This window comes from Eucalyptus grandis, chromosome 5 (assembly GCF_016545825.1).
Source record: "Eucalyptus grandis isolate ANBG69807.140 chromosome 5, ASM1654582v1, whole genome shotgun sequence".
Classification (NCBI taxonomy): domain Eukaryota; kingdom Viridiplantae; phylum Streptophyta; class Magnoliopsida; order Myrtales; family Myrtaceae; genus Eucalyptus; species Eucalyptus grandis.
This window is the reverse complement of record NC_052616.1, coordinates 4231604-4246620: the sequence shown is the minus strand read 5'-3', so window position 1 is coordinate 4246620 and position 15017 is coordinate 4231604. Positions and strand designations below refer to the sequence as shown.

Sequence of the window (15017 nt, the reverse complement as noted above, 5' to 3'; positions counted from 1 at the left end):
TCTTCCTAGTGCCCCCATTGTCATCCTAGGGGCTTTAGAGAGTTGCACTTTGTTCGAGTACCTTTTGCCTCGGTGATTCACTCTCTGCCTTGTAGGACCGGGTAGATAGCTAGTACTTCTCAGTTCAACTCACACTAGAGCGTGGAGTCCAATTCTCCGACTCACTTACTTACTAGAGGGATTCCTGCTCTGATACCATGTGTCACTAATCGATAGTTCCCTTGGCCGCGGAACGACTTGTGCAGCACTTGGCAAGCGGAATTCGCCAAGCCAGCCTTCCTTTTATAGTTGTTCTAGCGAACAATATGGTGAATAGCTTCTTTGTATGAGATAGTGCCATGCCCAGTTTTGCTTGGACGTCTAGTCCATTGAGTGAAATAGCAGATCTCTTTAGGCTCAACAATTGATTTCGGCCTATCATGATTTTGTCAGGAGAGGGGCATCAGCTCCCAACCAGTTTGTGCATGAGAGGCAAATCTCGCTTTTAGAGCTCCTAAGTGATATAATTATTCAATCTTAGAACTCCTATCACCAATCGTCTTGACGCCATTCCCACGGACCAGTTGTGTTCGTCCCCTCTGCCTTCTCACTCTTTACTCGATAACTCCAAGCACCACTCACAAGTGTTCCTCACTCTTCACTCGATAACTCCAAGTACCACTCACAAGTGTTACAAGTATGAGAGTATTCACGAACCGTGACACATGCCTCTCTTTTTTCTTGCTTGTTCCATGCCCATGACAGTCCTCAAATCATTAAGGATAATCCAACACCGCGAGGTATTCATCAATGGATTTTAATTTGCTATTCTTTAAGCTTACCCTTCACCAAGTGGCAACAAAAACATCATCCTTGCTTTTTTTGGTCGGTAAAACATCATCCTTGCTGACTTCTATATATATATATATATATAATCTGCTAAGTAAACCTCGAGTTTAGATTCCGAGGAGATCTTCGAGGACATGTAAATTATTTGACTTCAAAATCGTGCATCGACAATGCTCCACTACGAGAATAAAAGCGGAAGATTTATACTTTTCACCCCTCTACTTTTTCCGATTCTCCAATTAAGTCCGTGTACTTTCAATTTGTCTAATTAAGTCAATTAGGTTTTACCCAAACTCGGGATAGGCTTTTGGCACGACACCATAAACCCTCGTCCTTTTTTTATTTGTTAGCTAGCCCCTGAACACATAACACCTCCAAAACAGAAGTAACTTCTCCAAGCATACAGCACAGATGAGCACTTATTCAGTATTCATAGTATGTCTTATTATCTGGAGGTTGTACAGTGCCATGAGATGATCAATGGGAGCGACGTTTCCCACTAGGTTCGTGAGAAGCAATATACTATTACCATTTGTGTATCCAAGCTGATGTGAGAAATCAAATCCCCAAGCACAGTAAGTCTTATTATCTGGAGGTTGTACAGTGCCATGAGATGATCAATGGGAGCGACGTTTCCCACTAGGTTTGTGAGAAGCAATATACTATTACCATTTGTGTATCCAAGCTGATGTGAGAAATCAAATCCCCAAGCACAGTAAGCTTCGACAATCAGACAAACTGATTAAGGTACTCATCCACGGTGCTATATTTAACATTAGGGTAGAGCTCTGAAGCTTCCACTCCGTACGGCGGCTCAATCTGGAAGTTAGTTTGGTCTCCTTTCACGAAAACAGAATGGGATATGGCCCACACCAGATCGTCTGGAGATTTCACATCTGCAATATGGGCGGACAAGTAGACCAATCGTTGTCAAAAGGTTTAAATCTCATAGAGAATAGAGACAATTTCTACGTGCTCAAATCTAATAGTAACGCATTTGTGACCTCGAATTTTCTTCAGAACTTGCTCCTCTGGAACATAAACCCTCTCCAGGGTCTTGCCGGTCTTTCTCTCCCACAAAGACACGAGATCATTCATTGAGTAAGTGTTGCCAGGAGGTCTGATGTACAGAATTTTGTTCAAGGTCCTAGGATCATCCATGGCTTTGATGGTATAGGTGCCGATATCATCCTCCCTGTTAAACACCACTGTACATTGACAGGAGAATTTTAGAATTTGGCTAATAAATATATCACAAAAACTTTGATCTTTTGGTTCTTATTTAAAGAACTCTCTCAATAAAAAGATTCATCATGGACGAATGCATTCATAAGTTCTTTTCTCAACTAGATACATAAGAAAACCTTCTTAATATGCTGACCAGGCGGTATTGTGCCAAGATAACCAACATCACTTTCATATCATTTATTGGTCTCCGGAAGTCGAGAATAACGGATGTAAAAGGCCCGACATCTCCAGCTAGAGGAGTTGCCTGGCATTCTCAAGCTTCAGGAATTGTCCTCACTCTGATTACCCTCGTAATTAAATCGCAAAAGTTGTACAGAAAAATCCTGACGAATCAGAATAGGTATTTCATGCTTCTTACCTTTCGCATTACCATCCCCTAAGATGACAATTCTCTCTCTAGAGGCAGCTCTAGCCCTGGGCTGCACCAATGTTGAACGGTGCCAACCTACAAGAAAGTTACAACACACATAGGTATACGGGATTCCCTCTTCCTCGAGAAGGCGGTGGATGTCGGTATAGTAAGCAGCATAAAAAGTTCTTGCTGGCTCCACAGCATGGGCACGATCCACATCACTTCCAAACACTGAAGGCAAGAATCTCTAGAAAGAAAAATAATCCAATCAGAAGAAACATTTCCATTGGAAAGGAACGAAAATTTGGAGCACATTCCCCTTATCCAATAAAATTATATGAGTTCTGGCAAAATAAAACAGAACAAACTTGTACGTGACTGAATTTAACATTTTTTTTTTTTTTGGTCAGTATGTTACTATAACAGAGTAAAAACTGATCATAAGTGAAGCAATAAATTCAGCAAATAAGCAAATTCTACCATAAGTGTTATTAGAAAAGTAGAAGAAATGGAAAGTGAATATTTTAATGTTAGGCAGCAGCCAGATAACTCTGTCAAGTATAAAATATGCAAACATGCTGCTTGCTTGAATGGACACTTTCACAGTGATAAAATATCAGGCAAGTCCATTGCCTTTTCGGAGCATGCTGAGTTCCACTCATTGTTGGCTGTCAACCACCCGCAGCAACAACGATTACTACTAAGTACTATCCCAGTAAGTGGGGTTGGATAACATACATGCAACAATTATACCCTGAAAAGGACCATTTCAAGGTTAAACTAGTTCATGTTCCTCGCGAATTCATGATCGAAGCGCTGGGATACAAGTCCATAGTCCATATTGAGTGACTGAGACCTTTTATGTTATTTATTTTTGTTTTTTTGGCTGACCTAGAGGAAACCCAAACCCACAGGGACTTCTACACAGAGTCATGACCAATTAAGATGAAAAAAGATGTGAAGTCTACAGATAAATGAGTCAATGCATCCCATTTGATCAAATGAAGCTCACAAGGAGAACGCTATGCACTAATACCAGAAGAAAAGAAGTAAGCTAACACAACTTATATCATCAGTCGAATGCTAAACGAACAATGATAACGAGGACAAAATGATTAGTCACAGCACCACCTTTATATTTCCGGCCGTCAAAATGGCAGCAGCAATCTTGTATTGGTCATCCGGTGATGTCTCAACAGTAGAGATTACCACATCAACCTGCCTCATCACATTCACCAGAGTATGTGGAACGTTTATGTCTCCCTGAGAATCAAATGACCAAGAGCATGAATAAACAATTGATGAAGTCAGCAATCAACAACTCCTGTTTTGGCGATGGGATTCATAACCGATGTAAGATAAGACTTCAATACCTTTATCAGGCAATAAAGAAAAATATGATAAAAAAAAAAATGCTACTATCCACAGACTTCTCCTCCGTGGCATCTGAACAACAGGTCAGTGCAGTTACTGCGTAGCTGTAGCTGTCTCATAAACAGCGAAGGCATAAGGAAGTTTCTGTAAGATTTGTCTGAAAATGCGCGCGTTCGAATCAACACGCGAAGCTGAGATGAATCGTCAGGCAGTGAGAAAGTGAGAAGGACGTCATAAAAAATTTCGCCTATTTCGCCAACATACGAGGACAAAATATCAGAAAAGACAATGAACAACGCCGAATCGCAACGTGATTCCAATCAGCTCGATCGAGTGAGAGATGGAGACGAAAGTCAGCTCCGATTCTACTGGCGAAGACGTTTCTCGGAACGACGAACAAGATTCAACGGCAGGTGACGCTTTCGGTTCCTCGAAGCGGAACCCGATGTCGGAAACGAACGCGATCGCACGGGCATAGCTAGCTACTCACCAGAACTACGTAGACGCCTAATCTCCTGAAACCTTGGACGAAGTTGGTCTTGGCAGCGTCGGACGGAGTGGACAGCGGTTCCACGAAAGCGAAGGTAGGGTGGCCGGACTTAGCACTCGCTTCCACGACGAACTTTCCGATGAGTCCGGTGACTCCGATCACCAGGACTTTGCTCTTCTCCGCCATCTCGGAGGGGTTTTTCACGGCGGAGTCGGTGGATTTTCTCCGGCGAGCTCGGTCGGTCTCCGTAGTGCTCCAACTGTGTCTGCGAGAAAGGGAGAGAGCGCGCAAAAATGCCGGGGGCTCTTCTACACGGAGCCAATTTAAAATTATCTTTTGGTTCCAGAAGGGCGTAATTGTCTTTTCAATGAATTGTCCTTCCAGCGTATTGACTTCTCAATCTGATCCTTCACCAGAAAAAGTGCATGAAATTAATTCTCCGTCACATTTATCCTAAATTAACTTTTTTACCTAAAATATTCTCCGGCTGAATACAAATGTCATCCCGAACTAATTTTCAATGTAAAAAATTACTGCAAATTTTGGACAAATGTGACATGAATAAAACAATATAAATTTTTTTGTGATATAAAAATTAATTTTTGGTAAATATAATATAGACGTACTAGTTTGAGTTTTTATTTTTATTTTTTATTTTTATGGTATTAGTCCTGAAAAAAGAAATGGAGGAAAATAAAATATAAAGTATTCTAATAATGATGTTGTCTAATTTGAGAGATGATTCATTTTTTTGTGAAATGAGAAAAACTTAACTTGCCTAGATTAAGAAATTCCAAATTTAAGTTTGGATGGTGTTAGAAATTTAAGTAATCCTAATTTTGAAGTGTTAGAAATACTGTTTAATTGAAACTATATTTTGTTTTCTCAATTGATATTGTACTATTATAATTTACCATGATTTTTTATGTCATTGATAAAAAGGAAGTTGAAACCATTTTTTAGGTTTACTTTATCATATGAAATAATAAGATAAAATGGTATGAGAGGACAATGAGCTATTGGACATGCAGATGCACATATATACATGATATCACGGAGCTTCATAGTCGCTCTATGATTGTTTTGAGGTGCCATTTCTTTTTTCCTCTAGGTTCAACCATATTAATTAATTTTTTAACTTTTTGGCCAACAAAACATTATCTTGTAAACAATTCATAACTTCTTGAAGGAGACTAACCTTGTTAGATTGGCTCATTGATTGAATAGGGAGCATGATGCTAGTAAGTTAGACATATATAAATGATACTCTTTATCATTAAATGCAAAAGATTCAATGTTTAGATCACCAATTCGAAATTGAAAATGCATATCATTTGAGTGCTTGTTTTTTTTTTTTGGTGACCTTTGAGTGCTTGTTTTGCTAAAAAGGGTTTCCTGAAATTTGCTTTTCATAATTTCACATGCTTAGCTACCGTAAATGGATGAATTTACGAAAAATCATTCACAAAAAGGAAGATATCCACACTAAAAGCCACCACACCGTAGATTTCTTGAAAAGAAAAGGACACAAGAGTCCACGCGGATGGTAGGCAGTAAGCAAATTACGGAAGGATTCATCGAGTCAGACCAGCATCTGCAAGTCTGGTTCGAGAGTTGTTCATGTTGGGAAAATATGGCTTCGAATTGGGTAAAACAATGAAGATGGATCTTTAGAATACTCAAGTCGGACTTTGAGATGTAATATCATTTTCTTTAAAGAGTTATTTGTCCCATAACATTGCTAATAGTTACCGGCAAATATCATTCAGGATACAACAAAGTCTCAAAATAAGAATATTAGATAACAATTCTAGTATTTCTCCATGGCCTCTCCAGGAAATAATTAAAATGATGGCTGTAGTTTTCAGAAAGAATGCTCGAAAAGATAAACAATGATCACTTTCATTTTTCCGAAAACTGACATGTATATATATATAAAACACTCTTAAAACACATGCAACTCTTCGTGAAAAATTGCAAAAAAAATGAACAAACAAGGCATTTCAAAAATTGTCTAGATAAACAAAGGTGTCCATTTGGAAGAAGTTAAAAAATGAACAATTGCAACCCTTCGGGAAAAGTTGCAAATTGAACAAATATCTTTTTCAAAGGTTATCTTGAAAAGACACAAATAAAAATTCGAAATAATAATTTTTTTATAAATAAATACAATTTCGAATTTTTATTTTTTAATAATTTTCGAAAATTCTCAAAAAGCAACATTTGAATTGATTAAAGTTAATAAGATAATCGTATGAAAGAAAAAATAAAATAACAAAGGGGTTAGTGTTAATTAAACCGCGGGCGCGCAAAGTGCGCCAAATAAATTGCGCACTCGCACACGGATATGGTGGGGTCTAGCCCCACCTAATCATTCCTTTAGGTACACAAAGGAAACCCCACACTTATTAATTGGCCCACTTCTTCCCACTTTTCCTAGGTGAGACAAGGAAAATGCACTTAGTTTATTTTTACAAACAAACCTCCAACAATCCCCCATTTTGTTTGTAAAACAAAGATTTCAAAATTAAAATTTTAAAACCGTACAACCAAAATTTCAGTAAGAATAATATACACATATAAAGGTCTCTTTCGAATTAAACTTTTACTTAGTGCAAGTATATCAAAGCTCTATCAAAGTGACAAATAGCTCGGCTTTAAATTTGTACTTTTATGTAATAGAATCGGACATACTGTACATACACTAACCTCTTGTTTTAGCAAGAAGTTCTATATTACTCTGCACTATTATAGCCTTGTGCTTGATCTTGTTTCATGAGCTCTCTAGAAAGCAACCCTCACTTTCGTAAGAAGCGGCACCACTTCTAAGCTCATATAGGTGAAGTATCTATCATGTGTTTCTATTACTATTAACACATTATAAATTTGTATTATACTTCATTAAGAATTCAATTTAACCTACAAAACGTAATAGACGATACTGACTTTTTAGGGTTACGTCAGTATCAAATAATCACATTTAATAACTTGTTCTTACCCATTAAACCTTGTAACTAGTGATGTTTTAGAAAAAATGTCGGATTACCATTATTGATGATTTCAATTAAAGGGTTTCAGCCCTATTTTCTTGTGAGGTCATTATTACCATATGTCTTGATAAAGCCTTCATCAATGGATCAACAAGATTATTACTTGACCTCACGTAGATAATTGTTATGGTACCATATTCAATCGAATATTTGCCTTTTTTTCTTTGCCTTGTTTGTTCCCCGCAGTAAGAATCCTTAAACTTGTTATTCTTTTAAGTTTATCATTCATGAAAGGAGATTTCGTCAGCTAAGGAAACCCGGAGCTTCAATTACCTTCAGATTTTCGAGGATTTATAAAGTATTTGATTTCACCATAATGACTACCTACAGACTATTTAGACATGAAAAATGAATAAAGTATTTAGATATATAAAGTATTTGTTTCGTAAAAAATAAATAATTTAAAAAACATTTTTCTAAAAAATGATTACTTGCATATTTTAAATGATTAGTCGATGAAAAATGTTGTTATTATCAACAACAAAATATGTCTAAATATTTTTATAGACGATGGAAATATTTTTTGTCCGTTCATTTTATAAGCGATACAAATAATCATTTTTGAGATATTTTTTCTTCCAAATTATTTATTTTTTGCGAAACAAATGAATCTTAAAATAAAATTATATTTTAGTCTAAGACCAGGAAATTAGGTGAATTATCGTACATCATCAGCGGCTCGAATTCAATACCCACACCGACGACATAAAACGTATACTATACAGAAATAGAAAAACTCATATCAAATTCAAAATAGAAGTAACTCCTCCAAGCGTTGCAAAGAAGCCTCGCACATCAAATGTTCCTACTATGTCCTCGTATTGAAAGTTGCACGTGCCATGAGATGATTAGCGGGATGCGGAGAATCAGAATCCTATATAACTTATGGTTCAAGTTGATGTCGGAAACGAACATAATTGCACCGTAGTGACTCCTCACAACACGATACACACATGAAAAATTTGACGCCTAAGCTCTTGAAACCTTGGGCGATGTTGACCTTGGTGGGATCGGAGAGACCAGGCTCCCTCACGAGAGCAAAGGTAAGGCGACCGGACTTAGCACTCGCTTCAACTATGTACTTTCGAGGCATGCAATGCCTCCGATCATCATGACTTTGTTCTTCGTGGCCACCTAAGTTTCTTTTCGGAAAAAAATGTTAAAAAAGTCCTAAACTTTTTTTTGGTGCCAATTAAGTCATAAACATTTTTACGTTGTACCAATTTAGTCATTTCCGGTAAATTTTGGCTAGATTTTGCTGATTAGACGCCGGCCGGCTGATGTGGCCTAATCAACGCTGACGTTGATAATTTTTAATAATATTTTAATTATTTTAATTTTTAATTTTCCTTCTCCTCCTTCGTCCTTTAGTCGGTTGCCGGACCTCGACGATCAGCCAGAGGCGATGGCCGGCGAGGTTGAGGTCGACCTCACCGGCGGCCGCGAGGGAAGCCTTGCGCTAGCAAGGGTCGAGCCTCGCCAATGGCTAGCGAGACTTGACCTCGCCAGATCTAGCGAGGGCGAGCCTCGCCTGTCCAGTGCGAGGCCACTCTCAAGGCTTGGGCGGTGAGGGCTCGCCCTCATGGCTGGGTGGCCTCGAGCTAGCCTCGCGTCGAGTTGGCGGGGCTCGTCCTTGCTAGCCATGGGCGAGGCTCGACCCTCGCTAGATCCGACGAGGGTGAGCCTTGCCAGATCGACGAAGGTGAGGCTCGTCGCCCGGGCCTCGAGGGCGGCCTTGCGCTGGGCGGGTGGGGCTCGACCCTTGTCGGATTTGGCAAGGGCGAGCCTCACTGCTCAGCATGAGGCCGCCCTTGCGGCCACTAGCGAGGTGGCCGGCGAGGTCGAGGTTGACCTCGTCGGCCGTCGCCTCTAGCTGGTCATCGAGCCAGCGACCGGCTAGAAAAGAAGGAGGAAAAGGAAAAAAGAAAAAAAGAAAAGAAAGAATATTAAAATATTATTAAAAGTTGTTCATGTCGATCGGCCGTTGTTCGATTAGTAAAATCTAGCTGAAATTGGCCGGAAAATACTAAATTTGCACAACGTAAAAATATTTAAGATTTAATTGGCATCAAAAATGTTTAAAATTAAATTGGCATAAATGCAAAATGTTTGACTTTTTTTAACACTTTTCCCGTTCTTTCTGCCAGCAGTGTGGTTTTCCCTGCGAACTTGCTCGGTCTAGGGCCGTAAATGTTGGCGGGATCCGAGATGAATCGTTCATCTGTTTTTTATTTCAGAAAGGCATAGATGTCGTTTGTGTGAACTTCTTGATATCATCATTAGCTGGAAAAGATGTACGTGCGAAGGGGACTAATAGAAACAGAATAAAATCTAATATAAAGCACTTCAATAAAGATTTTGTCGAGTTTGAGAGATGATTCAAATTATTGTGAAAAACTTACTAAAAATAAGAAAATCTACACTTAAGTTTGGATGGTGCTAAAGATTTAAGTAATCTTAATTTTGAAGGATTAGAGTTTCTAATTTATTTTGTATGATGATTTTGTTTCTCAATCAATATTAGACTATTATAACTTATAATGATTTTTCATGTAAATAAAAGTTGAGACTATTTTTTTGTATCATATGAAAAGACTAGTGAAAACATTATGAAAGGGCAATGAGCTATCCAACGTGCATGTGCTTGCATGGTATGCATGCTATCACAACGTTTCATATCGGTAAATGATTGTTTTGAGGTGCACTAGATTCTTTCCAAAGTGGGGTTGATCAAGAGATTACTCTTTTTGATTTTTTGGGCAACATAAGATTTCTATATTTTCAAATTCACAAGTTCTTAAGAAAAGGAAACCGAGACTTTTAGATTGATTCCGGTTCTAAAGAGTGAGTTCAATACACACATATTAAGCACGTAGTAAGATAGTTTCTTTATCATTAAATGGAAAAGATTTTATACTTAGATCATTCATATGAAATGTGAAATTGCAATTTACGTAATTTGTAAAGTAAACACAGTATTACGTAGACATCGCCTTATTGGACTTTCTTAATTAGGAAAGGACACGAGTCTGCGCCCACCATGATTAGTGAAGAAATTGGTTTGTGAGGTGTCCAGATTCATCATGCATGTGTCACGGGCTGAGAGTTTCCTTGGCCTCGGAACGACCCGTGCGACGCCTGATGAACGAAATTCGCCAGGCCGACCTTTCTTCTTTAGCTGTTCCATGAACAATACAGTGAATGCTTCTTCGTGTGAGATCCTACCACGCTCAGCTTTGCTCGGGCATCTAGTCCATTAAGTGAGACAGCAGATCTCTTTAGATTCAACAACTGGTTTCGGTCTGCCATGGCCTCGTCAGGAGAGTGGCATCAGCTCCTGACCAGTTTGTGCATGAGAGGCCAACCCCACCTTCAGAGCTCCTAAGTGATATAATCATTCTATCCTAGAACTCCTAGCACCAATCGTCCTGACGCCACTCCCACGAACCAGTTGTGTTCGTCTCTTCTGCCTCCTCACTCTTCACTCGATAACCCTAAGCACCACTCACAAGTGTCACGAGTACGGGAGGATTCACGGACCGTAACATTCTCCCCCACTCAATTCGCAACGCCCTCGTTGCGATCTGCTCTGTCGCTTCCTTGCGTCCCTTAACCATTGATGTGCCACGTTTTGAGATTTCACATCGAATGGTCACGCTCGCTCAACAAAACAGGTTTTGCTCCATCGGTAGCATCTTTTTGATTTTAGCCGCTCGGCTCTTCTCGGTCACCTGCGCTTTCTTTGGCAAGTTTGACATTGTTCGTTAATTGCATCTTTTTGGCAGCACCATTTTGCCTACACAACTTCTTTGACCCCAGTAGACCAAATAGAGGTTCTTTCCTTGTTAAAAACGTGGCAGTAGACCTCTTCTTCGAATTCACCAATCGATCTAGGAACGTTATCCCTATTCAGTAAGGGTTCAGTTCTTCTCCAACTCCCTATCAGCTCGGCAAGGAACCGACTTGTCCCAGTACCAATGCCATCCTAGGAACAGAGAGCTCAGCTTCGTTTGAGTATCTTTTGCCTCGGCCATTCACTCTCCGTTCACTAGGATCGGACCGGGCACTTATCAGTTCGACCCGCACTAAAGCGAGAAGTTCGATTCTCTGACTTGCTCACTTACTGGAGGGATTCTTGCTCTGATACCACTTATCATGGGCCAAGAGTTTCCTTGGCCTCGAAACGACTCGTTTGGCACCTAATGAATGGAATCGCCAAGCCAGCCTTTCTTCTTTAACTGTTCCACGAACAATACAATGAATGCTTCTTCGTGCGAGATCCTATTACGCCCAGCTTTGCTCAAGTGTTTAGTCTATCGAGTGAGATAACAGATCTCTTTAGGTTCAACAACTGGTTTCGACCTGCCATGGTCTCGTCAGGAGAGCGACATTAGCTCCTGACCAGTTTGTGCACGGGAGGCCAACCCCGCCTTCAGAGCTCCTAAGTGATATAATCCTTCTATCCTAGAACTCCTAGCATCAACCGTCCTGACGCCACTCCCACGGACCAGTTGTGTTCTTCCCTTCTGCCTCCTCACTCTTCACTCGATAACCCAAAGCACCACTCACAAATGTCACGAGTACGGGAGGATTCACGAACCGTGACATTCTCCCCCATTCAATTTGCAACGCCCTCGTTGCAATCTGCTCTGTCGCTTCCTTGCGTCCCTTAACCATTGATGTGCCACTTTTTGGGATTTCACATCGAATGGTCACGCTCGCCCAACAAAATAGGTTTTGCTCCATTGATAGCCTTTTTTTGATCTCAACCACTTGGCTTTTCTCGGTCACCTGCGTTTTCTTTGGAGAGTGTGGCATTTCTTTTGGCAGCACCATTTTGCCTACATAGCTTCTTTGACCCAAGCAGACCAAATGGAGGTTCTTTCCTTGTTGAAAATGTGGCAGTAGACATCTTCTTTGAATTCATTGATCGATCCAGGAACGTTATCCCTATTCAGTAAGGGTTCGGTTCTTCTCCAACTCCCTATCAGCTTGGCAAGGAATTTATTTGTCCTAGTACCAATGCCATCCTAGGAATAGAGAGCCCAGCTTCGTTTGAGCATCTTTTGCCCCATCCATTCACTCTTCGTTCACTAGGACCGGACCGGGCACTTATCAGTTCGACCTGCACTAAAGCGAGAAGTTCAATTCTCCGACTTGCTAACTTACTAGAGGGATTCTTGATCTGATACCACTTGTCATGGGCCGAGAGTTTCCTTGGCCTCGGAACGACCCGTGCGGTGCCTGACGAACAGAATTCACCAGGCCAGCCTTTCTTCTTTAGCTGTTCCATGAACTATACGATGAATGCTTCTTCGTGCGAGATCCTACCATGCTCAACTTCGCTCGAGCATCTAGTCCATCAAGTGAGACAGTAGATCTCTTTAGCTTCAATAACTGGTTTCGGCCTGCCATGGCCTCGTCAGGAGAGCGGCATTAGCTCCCCACCAATTTGTGCACGGGAGGCTATCCTTGCCTTCAGAGCTCCTAAGTGATATAATCTTTCTATCTTAGAACTCCCAGCACCAACCGTCCTAACGCCACTCCCACGAACCAGTTGTGTTCGTCCCTTCTGCCTCCTCACTCTTCACTCGATAACCCCAAGCACCATTCACAAGTGTCATGAGTAAGGGAGGATTCACAGACCGTGACACATGCCTCTCTTTCTTCTTGCTTGTTCCATGCCCATAACAGTCCTCGAAACATTAAGGATAATCCAACACCGCAAGGTATTATCAATGGGTTTTAACTTGCTATTCTTTAAGCTTACCCTTCAACAATTGGTGATAGAAATATCATCCTTACCGACTTCTATAAAAAAAATCTACTATGTAAACCTCGAGTTTAGATTCTGAGGAGATCTTCCAAGACCGACAAAGTACCGACAAAGTACTTGATTTCAGAAAAGTGAGTATCAACTATGCTCTACTACGTGAATGAAAAAGGAAGATTCATACTTTTCACCCCTGTTCTAATTAATTCCTTGTACTTTCAATTTGTCTAATTAAGTCTTCTAGGGTTGAGAAGTCAATTAGGTTTTACCCAAAAGGCTTTTGGCATGACACCATAAACCCTTTTCCTTTTTTTATTCATTAGCTAGTCGTTAAACCCAAAACAACTCCAAAACATAAGTGACTTCTCCAAGCACACAGCACAGATGAGCACACACTCAGTATTCATAGGGTGTGTTTGATTAGATTTTTGCGAAAATTCCTTGGGAAAATGTAAAGGACTTTAAGTGCCACGGCGGCCATCGTTTGAGGTTGTCGGACTTTAGGCGGCCCTCAGAGACCATCGGCGAGGGCCGCCTGGGGTCGGGCGATTGCCGGTGACCCAGGCGAGACCCTCGCCTGAGATCGCGTGGCCTTGGTGAGGGTCACCTGCGGTCGAGCGACCCCTGGCAAGGGTCGCGCAATGCCGGCCGAGACCCTCGTCAAGGTCGCCACCCATAGGCGAGACCCTTGCTTGAGGTCGTGCGGCCTTGGCGAGCTCGCCTGTGCCGACGACCTCGGCAATGTCTCGGTTGGGGTTCCGCAACCCCCGGCGCAACCGCCCTTGCCAAAGGTCTTGCTTGGGTCTCGTGACCTCCGGCGAGACCCTTGCTTGAGGTTGTGTGGCCCAAGGGCTGCTTGGTGCGCGACCTTAGGCGACGATCTCACCGGGGGTCGCGAGACCCAAGCGAGACCTTTGGCGAGGGCCACTGTGCCGGGGGTCGCGCGACCCCAATGACCTCAGGCAAGGGTCTCAGCAAGAGTCGCGTGACCAAATCACCCGACCCACCGACGACCGTCACTTGGGTGGTTGTGATCGTCACCAGCCTCTCTCTACTTCGTCATCGGCCATTCATGACCCTGCTCAACCTGAATGTCCACCTCAATGAAGAAGATGCATAGTGTTTCGCAAATTTGATGAATAGTGTCTCGTAAGCCTTTCCTGAAGCTTGAAAGCTCAAGGCACCCCCAGACTAGCCTTGGGCTTCCAGCCTTCAGAAGGCCAGCCTTCCCCAAATGGGGTTTGTAAAACCTTTCCCAAACACTTAATATTTGGCCAAAAGGCCTTTAAGTGGCCAAAGCCCATTTGCAAAGTAAGTCCCAAACGCACCCATAGTAGGTCTTAATAGCTGGAGGTTGTACAATGCCATGAGATGATCAATGGGAGCGACGTTTCACACTAGGTTCGTAAGAAGCAGAATTCTATTACCATTTCTGATTCCAAGCTGATGTGAGAAATCAAATCCTCAAGCACAGTAAGTTTCGACAATCAAACAAACTAATCAAGGTACTTATCCATGGTACTGAATTTGACATTGGGGTAGAGTTCCAAAGCTTCCACTCCGAATGACGGCTCAATTTGAAAGTTAGTTTGGTCTCCTTTCACAAAAATAGAATGGTATATGGCCCACATCAGATCATCTGGAGATTTCACATCTGTAATATGAGTGGACAAGTAGATCGATGGACATCAAAAGGTTTGAATATGATAGAGAATATAGACAATTTCCACATGCTGAAATCTAATATTAATGCATCTGTGACCTCAAATTTTCTTCAGAATTTGCTCCTCTGGAATATAAACATTCTCTAGGGTCTTGCCAATCTTTCTCTCCCACAAAGACACGAGATCATTCATCAAGTAGGTGTGGCAGGAGGTCTCTCTCTCTCTCTCTCTCTCTGTG

General features: G+C 41.3%; 1 protein-coding gene across 1 annotated transcript; it reads right to left on the bottom strand.

Moving 5' to 3' along the window:
• Nucleotides 1-1557: 1557 nt before the first annotated feature.
• On the bottom strand, nt 1558-4478 carry LOC104443610 (phenylcoumaran benzylic ether reductase Pyrc5). Its single transcript, XM_010057102.2, has 5 exons — nt 4293-4478; nt 3560-3691; nt 2435-2675; nt 1833-2036; nt 1558-1724 (listed from the first exon to the last, which is right to left on the bottom strand). The coding sequence occupies exons 1-5, from the start codon at nt 4476-4478 to the stop codon at nt 1558-1560; spliced, it is 930 nt and encodes a 309-aa protein (XP_010055404.2).
• Nucleotides 4479-15017: the final 10539 nt, after the last annotated feature.